General features: G+C 36.9%; 1 protein-coding gene and 1 long non-coding RNA gene across 4 annotated transcripts in view; one reads left to right on the top strand and one right to left on the bottom strand.

Moving 5' to 3' along the window:
• Positions 1 to 478: 478 nt before the first annotated feature.
• On the top strand, positions 479 to 3,903 carry LOC127512020 (uncharacterized). 2 transcript variants are annotated; one of them, XR_007930117.1, is made up of 4 exons: positions 479 to 1,151; positions 1,259 to 1,424; positions 1,724 to 1,786; positions 2,067 to 3,903. It is a non-coding gene; the product is annotated as an uncharacterized LOC127512020 (long non-coding RNA). The 2 variants fall into 2 exon arrangements; XR_007930116.1 differs by having other exon boundaries at positions 480 to 1,424.
• Positions 3,732 to 19,330, bottom strand: part of arhgap31 (Rho GTPase activating protein 31) — a 31,841-nt gene continuing 16,242 nt past the window's right edge. The window contains exons 7-12 of one of the 2 annotated variants that reach the window (XM_051892508.1): positions 14,593 to 14,800; positions 14,257 to 14,381; positions 12,374 to 12,433; positions 9,714 to 10,520; positions 8,755 to 8,891; positions 3,732 to 6,972 (exon numbers count right to left, since the gene is read on the bottom strand). In XM_051892508.1, the coding sequence (XP_051748468.1) occupies positions 4,741 to 6,972; positions 8,755 to 8,891; positions 9,714 to 10,520; positions 12,374 to 12,433; positions 14,257 to 14,381; positions 14,593 to 14,800 (3,569 nt within the window). In that variant the 3' untranslated portion in view covers positions 3,732 to 4,740. Of the gene's footprint in view, positions 6,973 to 8,754; positions 10,521 to 12,373; positions 12,434 to 14,256; positions 14,382 to 14,592; positions 14,801 to 19,330 lie in introns of those variants that run through there. The other variant, XM_051892509.1, reaches the window with a different exon arrangement.

Below are 19,330 nucleotides of genomic sequence, written 5' to 3'. Positions count from 1 at the left end.
CCTAGCTGACCTCAAGGAAACGTAAGGAGGGTTGCTGACGGGATTGCTGGCCAATCAGATCGTGAAAAGTGACACCGAACTTTTTTTGTTCACCAATACGTTCACAGAGCCGTTGTGACTGACACAAAATGCAATAGTGAGTCCCCCAGCTACACAGAGCACCCCCTCCCCCCGACACCCCCCAGTCTAGACAATGACAGGTGTGTGTGTGCGCGCGCGCACGGTCGTCTGTAGTCTAGACGAGGAATAATCAACCCTCAATCCTAAGTAATTTTTTTTATATGCGCTGTTTTTTGTTAAAGCATTATAAGCATTATATATATATATATATAATTTGAAGAATACAATCCTTCGAACGAATGATCGTTTCTTAGTGTTATGATAGCAGTGAACAGTAGCCTATTTAACATACATATATGTTTATGTCTGGATATTGGCAGCGATATAATTTTAATTTACGGCCGCGCATCCCAGATTTTCTGATATTTACGTATATGTTCTGTATATTATTTTTGATAAAAGCTGTTCGACCTTGGCTCACGTAAATATTTCGTCACATGTAACAATCCCTCTCCTCCATAATATCATTCCGCTTAGTAGGAGGTTTCCGTTGGTAGCAAGCTTTTCTTGATATTGAGTTCCCCCTTTCGGTTATAAACATGAACAGCAACGTTTTACCGAGAGGTTCACCGGGGGACACGCACACCGTCTGCCCTACATAAAATGCACCCATTGTAGGCCGAGGTGTCAGCTGAGGACGACTTGCAACCTAGAAACGGCGGTTTAGCCCCTCCTTCCCTTTGTCAGTCGCATTGTAAATGTTAGCCTGAGGTCTTCTGAGGTATTTTTTTGTCCAAAAATAGATCGTAAAATTGGCATAAACTGCAGAAGTAAAATTTCGACCGTACGAATACAGTTTTTTGCGTTTTAACAACGCTTTTCTAGACTCCTCACGATTCTTTATCAAAGGCGCTGTCCCAGGGAACTGTGCCCAATGACATCATCCAAGCCTTTTGTATACAGTTGCTAGGGGTTACTGGGTGACATTTCAAACAGTCCTGCTCTAGTTGTATTCGAGATACGCGGTCTCATTTCTCTGTATTAACATAAAACGGACTAAAGACAAAGTTTGATCTTTGTTTTAAACAGAGGTAATGCATTTGATATACTTTCTAAAAGAGCGAACGCTAACTATTTGAGTTATAATGCTACTCGGAAGTACACTTCGCAACTTACTTTTTGTATATGTCGTTTCTAGTACACTACATTAGCATAAACTTTGTGAGATGGCAGATTCTGTTCTCTCAGAAAAACTGCTTATCACCGAGAGTGCGGAGAGCTTTCGTGGTACATCAGTGTTCACGGATCCTTATGAACGCTCTGTTAAATATATGGAGACTCATAATATTCTTCAGATATTTCAGGTGAGAAAGAACAAAGCTGCAGCTACTGATTTATTTTCTTAGGAAGAAAATGGTAGACAGTGATGAATGGCTTACCACAAAATGGCGAAGGACAATTCAGAGCTCTAATAGAACTTCCAAATAACAAGTAAAACGGTTAGCTACGTGTATATGCTATTAAAATATTGAATTATTTCAGTTTATTTAATAAAACTACTAAAGTATTACAGCAAAAAGAGCTCTGACTAACTACCACTCATCCAGGACAAAAATGATTGTTTTGAATTTTTTCACTCACAGTCACATTTATGCTATTTCAGGACATCACAGAGAAACTGGTTTTTGATAGACCAGATGATCCACTTCAGTTCATGTTAGAACAGGTATTTTTTTTTTGTACTTCCCTACAGATATATATTTTTATATATGTAGATTTGTTTCAGACATAAACTATATCCAAAATCATGCCTGATTTGAGTCTTACTAGAATTATTCTTGATCAATATACTGTCTTATTTAAGAGAAAGAGTTTGTTAAATATATTGCATACTGTAGTCACTGTCCAGCCTTATGAACATGATTTTATTTTGTGGATTTAATAATAAGACGTGACATTTTTTGAATAGCTGTGACAGACAACTGACTTTACAAAAACTTTTGCAGGTGCAAATGAAGATCAAAGTCCGTGATGAGTCAAGCAATACATTCGCCAAATCATAATGAATTCTAAAGCAAAGTAACAAGTGCTTTGCAAGGAATTTAATCTAAGTTTATTCTTTTATTTATATATTTTTTTAAATGAGGTGTTTTGGTTGCTGCAGGTCATTCAGTGACTCTGCGTTGTTGTTGTTTCCAAGCAACTGTCTTCCAAATTTATCAAGTTTGTGAGTGTCTTTGACCTAAATATCTCAATATACTCAAGTGGCAAGTTAGATCTTTCAAATCTGAAAACAATATGTAACTTGAGAGGAATTACTGACAGGCTTTCTCTAGATATCAGAGCCACAGAATGGATTGATTTGCATGCTAGCATTATCACTCACAATTCTCAGATTGTTATATGAAATAACTATATTTTATAAATTTTATATATCTATATATATTTTATATATCTATATATATCTTTTATATTTTGTATTAATTTATAATACAAAGTAACTACTAGTTTCCACATTTTGCAAGTATTCTCCATAAAATTGCTTGCCAGACACAAGCTGGCTTTGCTCTGTACTCAAATTTCCATGATGTATCTTAGCTGCATAAATAAAGGAAGTCTTTGTTTAAAGTAGGCTCTTCTTACAGGGTATTTCTATATTTATTTACATTTACTCTGGAGCAACATATTGTGTTTCAAGACTGGTTTATCACATTTTTAAATAAAAATGAATGTCAAAATAAGTTCACAGTTACATTGTCTATTTGCGTTTATTGTGTATTTTTTAAACACAACTCTAAGTTGTATTTAATGAGTAAACAAGAGTAGAATAAGATGTATTTTAACCATCACATCATGTGATAAGAATTCGTTAGTAAAGTAAAAACATTGCATATAATTATTAGGTCTTATATCAAAGCTTCTCCAGTTCTAAAAATATAACCGTACATATTGGTAAATGCATTTATAGATGTATTTTAAATGAAGTATTTTTTTTTTAAATGGTAGCTAGCTTTACATTTACACATTTGACAGACACTTTTACTCAATGTGACTTACAATGTATTCAAGGTATATATATATATATATATATATATATATATATCTTTAGTGTAAAGTGTGTCAGGTTTATCTGATAGTAGTGATCAGTGCGTGCAACTGCAGTAAATACTACAACAAATACTATTAAAATATTGTAAATTATTTCACTATATTCAAATTGTATTAAAGCTTTTTCTGGCTGGTTTATGAAAATGTGAATATTATTCTGCAACATAAGACTTTGCAATGTGATTCTTGTTCTCATAAAGTATGGCCATTGTTTTATTTGAAATATAAATTGTTCCTTTATTCCCCAGTGATTCAATTTACCCCTATAGAATGAAGCAAATTTTGTCCCTGAACCTCTTCACTTCACTATTTATGTAGGGTTCACATTTCTATGTTACACATTTTCCATTTTTGCACACATCCTGAAATATCAGACGTGATTTGCTTCTATTTTTTATCATTTATATTTGCCTAAAAGACAACTGTAAGTAAGTGGCAAAACATACCCCATTTTCCCATACTATATATTTAATTTCTGCTTTATATGTACCCTCACATTACAGAAAAATATGCAAATAGAAATATGGCATTGAAGTGCTTAAGTATACGTCACAGTGTACACATTACATGTGAAGTATTTTTATTATTTTGTTTAGAATGGAATACATACAATAAATCCAATGTGACTGAATACAAAAAGAGCATATTACAAGGTTAGTGTTCTTTGGTTACAATAACTGACAACTTCATCATCTTTCATTCTTGTCCCTGTCTGCTTCAAAATACATTTTCTCTGCTCTATAGTTTATATAAAATATGGGCAGTTTCTTTATATTCTTATTTTTTGAAACCTCACTATATTTGTTTCATACATTTCTGTTAACCAAGTAATCAGGAGATTTGAAAATATTAAAAAAAACAAAAAAACTGCATCTACTATATTCACTAGAGAAGAGAACACAGCCTGAAACAATGTTTGAATTATTCAAGAGCACTGACCTTTAAACTATCTTCAAATCATTGGACTTTTACCCCAAACATCTGTACAAATTGATTTTTTACTCTTTAGAGTACATTTTTTGTATGACAATGACAAAACAAGACACTATTGAATAAATAAATGTTTGTTTTTTTTGTCGATATTGTAACTATTTTAATAGTTTTAACTTATTGGCTGGCATGCTGAACACCTAATTTCATCATGTAGATTTGTAGATAATTTATAAATGCTCCAACTGTAAACATAATACGTTCCAATCATGATAAAGTAACAGCAGACACAAAGACCTTCAGTTCCACAGGAAGGGAATGGAGTCAAATTAAACTGAGATGTGCTTGTACAGTCTGTATTTACATATACAGTAGGAGCCTGCTGAGTTTCCCAGGTATATCCTTAGGCATGTTTCAGTTTTTCTTGCAAAGATAGAAAAAAAAAATCTGATATAAATCCTTAGCAGCAGCAGCATTTTACACAAAGCTTAATACTTACAGTTCTGATTATCAAGATTAACGGCACCTTGATTTCCAAGCATCGTTTGTGTGTTCTATAGGGTATACTGACACTCGGTCACATTTGATAAGCTAGAAGTTCGCTAGTTATCACATGATGGCCAATTACAAGTCAGTCTTATCTCACTCAATTTGCCTGTTACTTCTGTTGTCAAATATCATTGACCTCCTTTGTGGCTGGTAAAAGCAACTGGTTGAGGTCTCAAGCCTTTGTCCACTCTTTGGCAAAGTCATTTTATTACGCAAGGTTACCCCCTCGGGAGTTTTGAGGTTTTCAGCTAGTTCTTTTGCATAGACGTCAAATGGTGATGCTTCAGCTTTAATGGGAGATAGGACTAGTTTACCATCTTCCCCTACGGGAGGGTAGTCCATGATTGGAAAAGGGGGGCTAAACAGAATGAGACTTTGAGGTCTTGGGCGATTTCTGAAGGACGATCTCTGAAGAAGCGTTGAACGCTCGGCTCTAGGACGATCCATAAAGTAGTCCCCATTTGCAGATCGCTTCCTTCTCAAAACTGGAAGATCTGGAATGGCTGTTGGTTTGAAATTCTCGTTGCATGCCGCATTGTTCGTGGACTTCTGTCTTTGGACCCCTGATGGTTGTTCAAGGCTTGGCAGGTCCTCCTTGTGATCTTTGACTTTCTGGAGGGGAAGTACAGAACTTGCTTTTCCCAACTTGCTCTTGGCAGGTTTCTTTTCAGATGTACTTTTACTGACTTGATCAGTGCTCCCCTCAGGTAGGGCATGAGGTATGTGGCTGTATTGAATTTTTGGTGGAATAACTGGAACAGCTTTAGCTTGGCAGGTTTTGATCATGAATGCAGTGCGAACTGATGACACGCTGACTGGTGCAGAGTTGCGTCGCATAGGTGCCTTGGAGCCACTCAGGAATAGCTCCAACTCTAGGGATGAGCTACAATGCTTAGATTCAGGTGTCACCCATTCCTGTGCAACTGATTGCTTTGCACTTTTCAGATACTGACTATTTGAGATGTCTCTGAAACCTTGGTGTCCTAAATCAAGGTTTAGGGAGCATGGCCTGAGTTTAGGTTTAATGTTTTCTTGACTTCTCTCCACAACACAGGACTCTTGGGATGTCTGTCGATGAAATCTCTGAGAGGGAGAAGAGCGCTTCTGTTTTGCTTTGCTCAAGTTTTGCAGTTCAGTGGTCTTGTCTGGATCAGTGAATGTCTTCAATATCTTAACCTGTGGAATCTCCAGTTTGCCGTCATCTTTGTCTCCCATCCACTTGCGGTTATCTCTGTCAATATGCGCTGTTACCTGTGCAAAACAAGCTACATCCGTGTCTGCATTTTTGTTTCCTGTTGGGTTTACAAAGTTTACAAGTTCACAAGCAGCCTCTGTTTGAGATGATGTAATGTCATGAAGCACAGCTGGTTCTTTAGCTTCATCCTTCTTGCTGTTGGGCAACTCGTCCACTTTTGGCTTTTCAAGAACTTGGCTGTGAATGGCTTGACATGGCATAGTGTCTTTTGGTGTAGGTAAGTGATCCTCAAGTTTTGGTGAGTGCAGAGGGCTTGTCACCCACTGCTTGGCAGAACACAAGTCTTCCCATGGTTCAACCTGATCCAAACCACTCAAATTACTCCCTGATGTGTCTACATCGTCTTGATACAAAATTTCCAATGTCAAATGCTGTTCGTTCAGACAAGTTGAGAGTCTTTCTAAGCTCCCCTTGATTCTTCCTGCTAAGTCAAGTTTCCTGGGTTCATCACTAACCTCCTTATTTTCTTTTTCACAAATATCCTTTGTTACTAATGGTTCTTTTGTGTCAGAGTGAAGAGCAGTCTGAATATCTGATTTTACATAAATGCTTGAATGATCTCTCGAGTCACTTTTGGAAGTGTTGTCTTCCTTAACAGGATCTGTTCTTAGTTCCTCTTCGCTGCATGGCTCTGCATCTTGGAGAATATCTGTTTCCTTTAGGTGGAGAAATGGGGAAAGGTGTAGATTGGTTGTTATTATGTTTTGTGACTGTAGTCTCTTGTGGTCTGTCCTGTCGACATCATTATCCAAGTAATTCCAGCCACCATCACATGACAACAATCTTTCAGGCAAATGCTTCATGACAGAATTATACGTAGTAGCACCAGAATGATCAAACATTACGTTTTTGGTAAGGTCTATAAAGAGTCCCTTTGATGATACAGTATTTGTGGGCAAACTACTTCTTCTCCGTGCTTGACCACTTGAGACTTGAGGCTTGAGACTGTCCTCATTTCCAGTCATCTTGGTGCAGCTGGGCTTCACCTGTTCATCTAGCATATTTGTTTTAGCCTCAGTGACTGAAACTTTCTGATGCATGCCAGACGATGACACCTTGTTGAGTACTTCCTGTCAAACACAAAGAAACAAAAATAAGAAAAAAAGGTGAAGACTGATTTGAGACATTTGTTCCGATAATATTACTGAGGTCACAATTATGTCTTTTTTTTAAGACCGTAGCTTAAAGGGTTACTTAAATTCTGTTTAAATTCTAACCCCTAAAACCTCTGTTCATCTTTGGAACACAAATTAAGGTATTTTTAATGAAACCTCCATTAAAAACCAATTCCAACAAAACATTAACAGTTCAGAATCTTCTGAAGAGACTGACTGCATTATATGATGAACAGATTTAATTTAGGCTTTTATTCACATATAAACAAACATACATAAAGCACTCAAATATGGTAAATGGAAGCTCAACCCTTGATGCACAAGATCAAACCTCATTGGTTCTCACATGTCAAGTAAACATGCTTGAGCTTCAATTTACCCTATTTTAGTGCTTAATGTACATTCACTGATCAATGTTTATATGTGAGTAAAAGTCTAAATTAAATCTGTTCATCATATAAAGCCATTGTGTCTCTTCAGAAGCTTTGGATTAAACCACTTGGTTCATTTGGATTACAGTATGTTTAAAATGTCTTTATGAACTTTTTGAAGCCGTAAGTTACAACTGTCATTCCAAATCTGATTTTTTGTATATCCAATTGGAATCTGATCAAAAATTATTTACTGTCCATATTGTGTGTCGCAATTGTTCAGATTTGATTTGTTTCCATGCTACTCTTTCGTTTTCCAGAATGTCTGCATTGGTTTCTATTGCAATGATGTTGCGTTGATAGGTTCAGTATACGGCAAAAACAACAACCCCAACATGGAAGGGTTTGCAATACAGAGGTTGTCTAATGGGGCCTTCACATGCTCTCGGAATTATTGCAAATACGAGTTTCTTAGGTAAAAATTGCACATGAATGCCCTCCCATTTGGAAAATTGAATGCAATGAGCTCGTAATCACGACTTCAGTAGTGGGAATTATCACATTTCTGATAGCATGTGAAGGCAGCATTATTTACAACATGACATTGTGTAGCTGCCGCGCTGGACTATTGTGTCTTTTGAGCAAGCGGCAGAAACATAGCAGGAGTGGCTTTATTCTGTGCTGTTGTCTCCGCTGGTTTCAAAACATGTCTGCATTATATTGTCATTTTCTGCTCGTCCGGCACTTTGCAACAACACAGCCTTGTTTCTACTTTCAGCATGTTTCCTATAACAACATCTGACATTAATTTTTTACGTGGCATGAGAAAGTCACATAAATCACGTGAAATCAGAGCAGTCAAACTGAAATGGATTTCCAGAAATGCGATTTGAATAGGATTTCAAACCATATATGAATGTAGCTTGAAACGGATTCGTAAAAATTGCATTTCATGTGATTTTTTTTTTTTGCTGTTCAGACTTGCTAAAACTGATTGGATTTCAATCGACAGTCTGAACGTAGCCATTGACAGAAATCTCTCAGGTTTCATTAAAAACATCTTCATTTGTGTTGAACGAAAGATTTATGGGTTTGGAGAGACATGAAGGTAAGTAAATGGTGACAGAATTTTCATCTGGAGGTGAACTGTCCCATCAGGAGTTACGTGAGGAAGAATAGAACAGAAGAGAACAGATTGGAATATAGTAACATAGAAAAGAATAGAATCACTATTATCTTTTCATCTTGGACAGTTTTACAGCTAAATTACTTGGTCTTGTTATAAACTAGTAGTACTTCAATCTTAGTAAAAATACAGGGATACAATTCAAAGATGGCCTATGTGTTTCATCAGTTCAAATCATACCAGTTTGTCCAATTTTGTCATTTCTTGTTGCGTTGATGTAGTTTCCAGTTCTTCCCCTATTGCTTTAGTCTCAGATGACACCTGAGGTTCAAAATTCTCCACACTGGCTATCAGCTCTCTCACTTCTGCGTCCTTACCTGAAAAAGTACAGATAAATCAATGTAATAATCAGTTAGGGTAGTAGAGTTAAAGGTGCAGTGTGTAATTTCTGCGGTACTAGCACCAAACAGAATGGCAAAAATAATGTGATTGCCGAACACTTCCCACATCTGCCGTTAGTTAGATATCTGACAGTCCAGACCAAACACACGCCATCGGTTGAGGCAGTGGTCAGGATTCAAAACAAGGCAATGTGTGAAAGCACCACAGTGTTTACAACCTACAGATGTTGTACTTTTAGTTGTCTCTAAACTATTCTAACACAGAAAAAATTACACACTTCACCTCTAAGTTATTGCTTTAAAAATGAAGATCTGAATTATTTTCTACTTCATCTGACTGCTCAATATCTAGTAATATATGATAATGAAATAGTAAAAGAGCATGTCAGTGTTTAACTTGGTATTTTTTTTTTTTTAAATCTATATTAAAATGTAATTAATCAGCGTACAAATGCAGATTTAAATAATTCTCACTAAATTAAGATACACTTATGTTCACACACATACACATGTTGGGTTTCCATGTTTTTGGGGACATTCCATAGGCGTAATGGTTTTTATACTGTACAAACTGTATTTTCTGTCCCTCTACACTAACCCGACCCCTAAACCTACCCATCACAGAAAAGTTTCTGCTATTTTAGATTTTCAAAACACTTCATTTAGTATGATTTATAAGTTTGATCCAAAAATGTACCGACAAGATCAAAATTTACTGGTATTACTATACTTTGGGGGATATTTGGTCCCCATAACGTAGGGAATACCAGGACCACACACACACTAAAATCGTCATACTCTTTGTTGTCCCCAGAGTGATCGCATCTGTAACATTTCTTTCCCCTGTCTGATCCTCCTTCTCCATGGGGAAAGAGCTGCTGTTGCTATAGATACTGCATCCGCTGCCTCCACTGCTGTCACTGAGCGGGTGCTCTCTGTACCCAGTACTGTTGGTGTGACCTGCTAGTCCAGTCTCCCAGTCTGTGAACGTAAAGTTCCCACTGCTGCTACTGATGTGGACAGGGAATCCAGCTGTGCCAATGCTTTCACTGCGATGGGCTTCCAGAGGTCCTGCCTCCTTAGGAGGCTTAAAGAGCCCCCCTAAACCCCTGTCCCGTTCTTTGCCCGGTGCCCTGCAGGGGGTGCTGTTAGAGTTAATAACTGCAGACACACGCAAAGGTACAGACACTGCAAATGGCTCCGAAATGTTGAGGGCCTTCCGCTGGTGCCGTGGTGATGACTCCAGCGGAAACAGGCTGCCTGGAAAAGATGGTCTAGACGATCCATTGTTGGCAGATCCAGAATACAACATCCGACGGTTTTTAGGAGATGTGGGCTGGCAGCCAGTGCGGTCATCACCTTTGAAAACTTTCAGTTGTTCTGGAACAGTTTTCTGCAGTGGGGATAAAGATGGTGATGAAGAAGAGGCATTTAATGCTCCTTCTCTTTTCTCACTCAGACATCCTCCTGAAGCAGTATGAGGATCTAAGTCCCATTTTGGATCCTTTTTGTTCAGGCTGCAGTTGATATCTGAGCCCAGGGTTCGGGATTTAAGAACTGGGTTGAAGATGCCATTGCTTCCTTCTGTTGGTACTTTGTCCTCATCTGAATGGGAGTGAAAAAGAGAAAACTAGTGGTGATACCTGTCAGTCCCAAAAAGTATTTTTGCACTTAAGCCACACTTAAAAATTGATGTATGTATTTCTATGACATACAATATCAGACTTTTTTTTTTTTATTAGAGTTAATAAAATAAAACATTAAACTTAAACTGTTTGTCAAATGAAGCATGACCTTAGTTAAAGGATTTGTTCCCTTCAGAATTCATATTTCCTGATAATTTATTCCAACCCATGTCATCCAAGATTTGTATGTTGTTCTTTCTTCAGTCAAAAAGAAATTAAGGTTTTTGAGGAAAACATTCCAGGATTTTTCTCCATATAGTGGACTTAAATGGGGATCAACGGATTGAAGGTCAAAAATTGCAGTTTCAGTGCAGCTTTAAAGGGCTCTACATGATCCCAGACGAGGAATAAGGGTCTTATCTAGAGAAACATTTTCTAAAAAAAAAATTAAATTTTTATACTTTTTAACCACAAATGCACCACGCATTACGTAATCACATTGGAAAGGTCACGTGTGACGTAGGCGGAAGTACCGATCCAGTGTCTACAAAGCTAACGTGCAAAGACTAACTCAAACGGCCTTTACAAAAAAAGGTAAAACAATGATGTCGGACAATTTTGAAGTTGGAGGAGAAAATGAGATGTTTTGAGAAAATGAGAGTTTTTCACCCTTTCCAACGTGATTACGTAATGCATGGCACGGTATAAAAATGATTTAGTTTATTTTAGATCACAATGATGAAAGATCCGTACACGAGAATACAGTCAAAAAAGCTCCAAAATTTATTAGCCAGAGGCCATAAAAAAGTGCAAGTGCAAAGTGCAAAACGTTTTCGGGATCAACCCTTCATCAGTGCCATAATTTCAACCATACACCTGTATCCATTTAATAAGCTTATTACTGTAATCATTATAGAAGACAGGACCTCCAATATTTACACCACAAAGGTAAATAGATGTACTCATAATTATACAACACTTTAAAAAAAAACTTAGCTCAAAGAAATACATATTATTTTTCATATTATCGAAATATCATCAATATACATTGTAATACTATCAAATGAACATCACAATTAGAATACATAATCATGAAAAACGTACAAATGGAGAAATATACACCCACATGATTTTTTGGACTGTGATCTGGCGCTACGCTTTTCCATCTTTTCTTAGTTTATTTTAGAAAATGAGTGATCGATTCACTAGATAAGACCCTTATTCCTCGTCTGGGATCATGTAGAGCTCTTTGAAGCTGCACTGAAACTGACATTTGGACCTTCAACCCGTTGAACCCCAGTGAAGTCCACTATATGGAGAAAAATCCTGGAATGTTTTCCTCAAACACATTCATTTCTTTTCGAATGAAGAAAGAAAGACATAAACATCTTGGATGACATGGTAAATTATCAGGTAATTTTAATTCTAAAGTGAACTAATCCTTTAATGTGATCCGCCTTCCATTGACCGAGTTGATACATCTACTTAAAACAAGCTGGTTAAAGGATTATTACTTTTTATATTTCAGTCAAGCAAAAACTAATAAACAGATAAAACCAAGCATTCTTTGAGATATAAACATGTCATGAAACTTACTTAGCCTAGAGGCCATGTGCCACACTGACACCTTAATTAATGTAATGCATTAATTACTTTCTTTTTAATATGTAATATATTTTTATATACATTTATTATATATGTATCTGTACAAACCTTTTGTTTTACATTTTTTAAGCAAAAAAAAAAAGGAAAGAAAGAAAGAAAGAAAGAAAGAAAGAAAAAGAAAAGTGACAGCACACTAAGGTAAGTATATTTATGGAGATCTAGCCCCACCTGCTGCTGGAAAAGAACAAAGAGAGTCCATGCTTTTGGATGGCCGTATAGCAGGTTTTTCTGTTTAAGAGAGGAAACAAGCATAAAACATGTAATAATATTTTTTTTCTCTTTTCACAACTTAATTTTATCACAAACAAATGCTAAATTAACTATAATATGAAAATATAATTTTGAGGGCGGGACAACCTGTCACATGAGATCAACCCAATAGCAAACCACAAATCAATTCCCAAAAGACAAGATCAAGTCCCGCCTTACATTTTTTCTTCTTTGAGAAGCCGTTTCACAAATAGGGTTTGGTACGAGAACCGGTTCAAAATTTGCAAGAACCGTGGATTCGATAGAACACGCTTATTTCGATTCTACTTATCGATTCCTGTGTGTGGATTTTAATGTGATTTTAAACAATTCAAGCGCAAGAAGACGCGAAAGAGAACTCATTTCGGCACTCACATGTGTGCACACACCTCCAAGCGCGCACACAAAAAGCCACTTCTCATATGGTGTGTGAATACTGAATTGAGTTCCCTTTCGCATCTTCTTGCGCTTGAACGGGCAAATACACACAAAATTATGTCAAAATATCCTCATAAACACAGTTGGTTATGACTTAAGTGAATGTAAACAGTTGAGAAAGAAAACACGTGTAACAGTATATTGGATCCGTGCAGCTCTTGAAGTAACAGTAGCCTAATATACCTGATGCTGTCTGTGTCATTAACGATAATCAAAGAACAAAAGAAAAGAAAATCACTCACTGACCTTGACTGAATAACTTTTGTAACTTTAATAAGGAATAACTTATATTTTATTTATGAAAAGAAATCTGTGCAGTGTTATTTTACATTTGGTTACATTTGATTTCACTAAAATTTAAACGATACTCAGCCCTAGTCACAATAGGGAAGAAAAGGCGATCACAACTTCTGTTTCATGCTGACTTTAATGTTTATTGTGCTGTCTTTTTATAATATGCATAATATTTTCTGTTATGTACTAACAAAAAACACCAGAAAAATTAAAACCCACAATAATTTCGTCAGTCAGTATAGAAAGCCAGTATGTGTTCTGCACATCAACACGTCTGTACATCAAGCAAAAATACTATTTAACTAAACTTTTGTTGGCACTTTATTTTACAGTCCTGTTTCCCATGTACATACTATGTTCTTATTATAGTATAGAATCCGCAGTTCGGAGCGCCAAAGTCACGTGATTTCAGCAGTTTGGCGGTTTGACACGCGATCCATAACGCTCCGAATCTTCCTGAAGAGTGTTTTATAATATGCATAATATTTTCTGTTATGTACTAACAAAAAACACCAGAAAAATTAATAAAACCCACAATAATTTCGTCAGTCAGTATAGAAAGCCAGTATGTGTTCTGCACATCAACACGTCTGTACATCAAGCAAAAATACTATTTAACTAAACTTTTGTTGGCACTTTATTTTACAGTCCTGTTTCCCATGTACATACTATGTTCTTATTATAGTAATTGCAATAACTGGGTAATAACTAGGTACTAACCCTGAGCCTACCCCTAAACCTTACCTTAACCCATGTAGTTTTTGTTTGTTTTGTTTTTTGGATGTTTTAAAGAATCTTTCTTTCTTACCTGAGGAACTCCCTTCTTACTCCCATTGTCAATTCCCAATAGACAAAATCAAGTCCTACCCTACTTTTTTTCTTCTTCAAAAAGCTGTTTCACAAATAGGGTTTGGTACACGCACATTTCGATTCCACTTATCGATTCCTGTGTTCGGATTTTAATGTGATTTTAAACCAGACTTATTTTAACCTAAACCCAACCTTAACCCATGTAGTTTTTGTTTGTTTTGTTTTTTGAATGTTTTAAAGAAACTTTCTTTGTTTCTTACCTGAGGAATTTTGGCCTCTCATAAACACACTCCCATTGCGACTCAGTTTCCCTTTAGAGTCGATGACAGATCGTCCAAGACTGAAAATGGACTTCCACTTCTTAGATTTTCCTGAGAATTTTCTTCTGTGTTGTGAGAATGTTTGAGAATATAATGGAAAATGTTAAAACGTAGAAATATTTAAGAAATGCTGTTCTCTGTGTCTTAAAAAGCATTACTTGGTTACTGTAAATAGTGACAGTTTATGTATACAGTTTCAACACTGTTAATGTTTAAACCTAAAGTACACATAGAGAGTGTGTGTAGGTGTGCATAAATGTATGGTATATATCATACCTGCTGTCAGACAGATCTATTACTGTATGATACATTGCCGCAGTGCTGGTATCTGGAAGGCTGTTCTCTCTTTGCCTCTCTCTCATTGCTGGGTGGTTGGGACTGAGAGAGCGAGCCTGTGCTTCCTCAAGACTCATGAGCTTCATAGGGCCACACTGTGTGCTGGCAGGCAAGGTGGCGTACTTCTCCCCACAGGCCATGCTAAGGCCTGCAAAACCATAAAAACATGTTTGATGTAGCATTTCTTGAGAGTAAAAAACTCTGCATCACTAAAAATAGGTCAAAGCCTGTGAAGAGTGAAGACACATGCTTATTCTAGATCGTCAAACAAGTCAGGCTGCACACATGTAATTCAATTCAAAACATATTTTCATCTAGCGTTATTTTAGTATTATTTATATTATAGTTTTTATTATACAGTGGTTTGTCTGTATACTTAATTCTGATTGGCTGGAAGGTGTGCAATAAAACCGTTTAATGCACAGGTAGTTCCAAGTCAGTTTAATCACCGTTCTATATTAAAGTGTTAGTTCACCCAAAAATGATGATCTGTCATTTATTACTCACCCTCATGCCGTTCCACACCCGTAAGACCTTCGTTAATCTTCGGAACGCAAATTGAGATATTTTTGTTTAAATCCGATGGCTCCGTGAGGCCTACATAGGGAGCAATGACATTTCCTCTCTCAAGATCCATAAAGGTACTAAAAACGTATTTAAATCAGTTCATGTGAGTACAGTGGTTCAATATTAATATTATAAAGCGACGAGAATATTTTTGGTGCGCCAAAAAAAAAAAAAAAGAAAGAATTATTTAGTGATGGCCGATTTCAAAACACTGCTTCAGGAAGCTTCAGAGCATAATGAATCAGCGTGTCGAATCTGCAGTTCGGAGCGCCAAAGTCACGTGATTTCAGCAGTTTAGCGGTTTGACACGCGATCCATAATCTTCCTGAAGCAGTGTTTTGAAATCAGCCATCACTATATAAGTCGTTATTTTGTTTTTTTTTTGGCGCACCAAAAATATTCTCGTCGCTTTATAATATTAATATTGAACCACTGTACTCACATGAACTGATTTAAATATGTTTTTAGTACCTTTATGGATCTTGAGAGAGGAAATGTCATTGCTCCCTATGTAGGCCTCACGGAGCCATCGGATTTAAACAAAAATATCTTAATTTGTGTTCCGAAGATCAACGAAGGTCTTACGGGTGTAAAACGGCACGAGGGTGAGTAATTAATGACAGAATTTTAATTTTTGGGTGAACTAACCCTTTAATGCGTTGCTTTCAAGCGCGGGCACAGGCACACACATACGTCACTTGCTCACAGAGATCTCGCTGCTGTGTGCGCGCGCACACAGAAATAGGAGCACAGAAACTTGTTGTCAACGCTGTCCCGCAACTTTTATTAAATTAACTTTGCTACTGAATCGCTACATTATATTACTCAGCAAGGAGGTTGTAACGTCGCTGTTTTTGAATTCAAACTCACAGCTTCATTGCAGAGAGACGATGCACAGACGCAGGTAATTCACAGTCACATATCTACATCTTGCATTAAAATCGTTTAATGCACAGCTAGCCGTGGATTATCCCTTACTTAACTCTTTTCCCGCCATTCACGGAAATTTCCATCATTTGCTTCGCCGCCATTTTCCAGCTTTCCGAGTTTTCAGTGTTATACGGTAGGGGGCGCTATTACGCTTCTTCTGAAAGAGTACAGAATATTCGGATCAAAACGCATGAAAAAAGAAGCAAAAACAAGTGATAAAAAGCACTGCTTATTATGTCTTTGACAAAAAAACAAACAAAAAAAACGTGATTTTCTCAGCTTTTTGTTCAAAATGTTTTTTTGTTGTTGTTTTTTTTTTTTTAATTGAACTCACCCACATTCAATTGGATTGCATGAAGCTACAATAAAAGTTTTTTTTTGTTTTTTAAGAAGAGGCTCTATTCTTCCTTTTGATATATTGCATGTATTCATACAAAAATTCTGGGGACCATGAAAGTTCTGTGAAAATGCTCAAAAATGCTGACGGGGAAAAAGTTTTGAATTTGCTTTTATTTTTAGTAGTTTTTAGTTCAGTTTTCAGTAGTTTTGTTGTCATGTCTTTTTGTCATTTGCATAAATATTATTTAGGTTTAATTTATTTTTAGTTCAGTTTTAGTTTTTATTTATTTACCTTTAAAGTAAAATTAAAGTAAATTTTGCATTTAGTAATTCAACTTTTTCTTATTTCAAATAGTTGCCAAGGCAACATTTCTATTTTTTGAATATTTATTTTTATATTTTATTTTATTCAAGCTTTATTTCAACTAACAAACATGTTAGTTTTATGTTAACAAACATTAATAGTTATAGTTATACTAGTCTACTCAAAAATTACAGTATCTACTCAAAACACATTGGGTAGATAACTGTATACACCTTGAACACTTTAAACAACACAATTGCATGTGTGCGGCCATTAGCTGTTTGCTTTTTTGTATGTAACTTGCCTATTGTTTTGCTGGTACATTTTTGGCTACAGATCTCATGCCATTGTATACACCCCACTCCAAATATAAGACTCATTTCCTGACTTTATCATCAAAGTTGTCACGAATAGCACAGTAAAACTTATTTAGAAGATATTATTAATGTATGCAAAGACCCAGAGGAACATTTTATTGTGCAGTAGTTGCACATTCTCAGCAAATGTAATTACATTCATACTATTATGACATACTTTATTTCTGGTCACCACACTCGTAGGCAGATTTCTAAATAGGAGTGTTGAAAAGAGCCTTACGCAGGCTGGGCTAAAACAAACACAATTCCCCTGATCAAATTATTACAAGCTGTGTGAGACCGCATGGCTTTCCACTGAGCATAGACTACAACTGTATGCTAATTACCTTAATGAGCTGTAATTTCCAATTACTGTATATTTTGTTTTGATTTGTACAGCATGGTTACAGAATATGCCCAGATGGTTTACATTTAAAAAAAAAAAAAAAAAGATCATCTCACTAATTCCCTTCTCATTCAAAAATTACACATTTCATTTTTGAATGAAGGTTTTTACATGAATGTACTAACAACATCTGGCATCTTTGCTCACAGCTCAGCTAATTTAGAAATACAGTGCATTGTCCATTCACTGTGACTACATTGCTCCAGTTATCCCACAACGTAACCTGTTTATTTAGGCATTTTTGCCTTTACTATGATAGGACATTATGCAGACAGGAAGCAAAGTGGGAGAGAGGGGGGATGGGATCGGGAAAGGTCCATGAGCTGGGACTCGAACTCTGGTCGCCCAAAGCTCAGTGGCGCTATATGTCGGAGTGCTGCCCACTAGGCTATCAGCACAGACAACATTTTTGTCCACTATATGGACAAAAGTATATTGGGACACCTGACCATTACACCAACAGGGACTTTAATGACATCGCATTCTAAATACATAGGTATTAATATGGAGTTGGTCCTCTCTTTGCAGCTATAACAGCTTCCACTCTTCTGGGAAGGATTTTCACAAGATTTTGGAGTGTTCCTGAATTTTAGAGCATTTGTGAGGTCAGGCCCTGATGTTGGACGAGAAGGCCTAGCTTGCAATCTGAGTTTGTCCCAAAGGTTTTCAGTGGTGTTGAGGTCAGGGCTCTGTGCAGGCCAGTCAAGTTCTTCCACACCAAACTCATCCAACCATGCCTTTATGGACCTTGCTTTGTGTATTGGGACACAGTCATACTGGAATAGAAATGGGCCTTCCCCAAACTGTTCCCACAAAGTTGGAAGCATAGCATTGTCCGAAAATTCTTGGTATGCTGAAAATACTTGGTAATGCCCCTTTTACAAGATGTAATATAAGTCTCTGGTGTCCCCAGAATGTGTCTGTGAAGTTTCAGCTCAAAATACCTCACAGATCATTTATTATAGCTTGTCAAATTTGCCCCTATTTGGGTGTGAGTATAAACACGTCGTTTTTGTGTGTGTCCCTTTAAATGCAAATGAGCTGCTGCTCCCAGCCCCCTTTTCAGAAGAGGGCGGAGCTTTAACAGCTCGTGCTTCAGATACTCAACAACAGCAAAGCTGGAGAATCTCACGCAGCCAAAATGAGGATTGTCAGTAACGGTGTTCAGCCTTACATTGTTCAAACCGGAGTCGGACACTGATGGAGAGACTTACAGAAGGTTACAACTTATAAAAGGCATAGATACATTTATGTAGTTGCTGTGGAGCTGATTCAACTCATCGACAAGCATGTGCCGTCATGTTAATCTTTTGTGCAAATCCAGCTTTGAATTGACCCTCGTTTGTGAAGCAGTCCGGTGTAAAATGACGGCATGGCAACGACACTCTACTACAACAACTCTTCCTCTTCTCTAAAGCAGCCCAACATGGCCTCACCCCCTTTGTTGCATGTTCTCTGGGGCAGGGTTTATGTAAATTTTAGTGTTATTGATGTAACTAACCCGGGAAGAAGCTCATTGTAGTCCCTACCCGCCGTTTGTTGTAGTCCTTAAACAGAGAATTCTTTAATAGAAAATATCTCTTTTTGCATTGAACTTTGTGCGTCGTAACTTTGCAGATGTTGTTTATGCTCTAACAGCAACATTACAAACTAATTAAAGTTAAAAAAGTGAAATCATAATCAACCACCCCTTTAAGATTTCCCATCACTGGAAGTAAGGGGCCGTGCCCAACCCCTGAAAAACAGCCCCATACCATTATGCCTCCTCCACTAAAC

This window comes from Ctenopharyngodon idella, chromosome 5 (assembly GCF_019924925.1).
Source record: "Ctenopharyngodon idella isolate HZGC_01 chromosome 5, HZGC01, whole genome shotgun sequence".
In the NCBI taxonomy this organism is placed as follows: Eukaryota; Metazoa; Chordata; class Actinopteri; order Cypriniformes; family Xenocyprididae; genus Ctenopharyngodon; species Ctenopharyngodon idella.
Note: the sequence above shows the minus strand (reverse complement) of the source record. Positions and strands in the feature narration are given on the sequence as shown.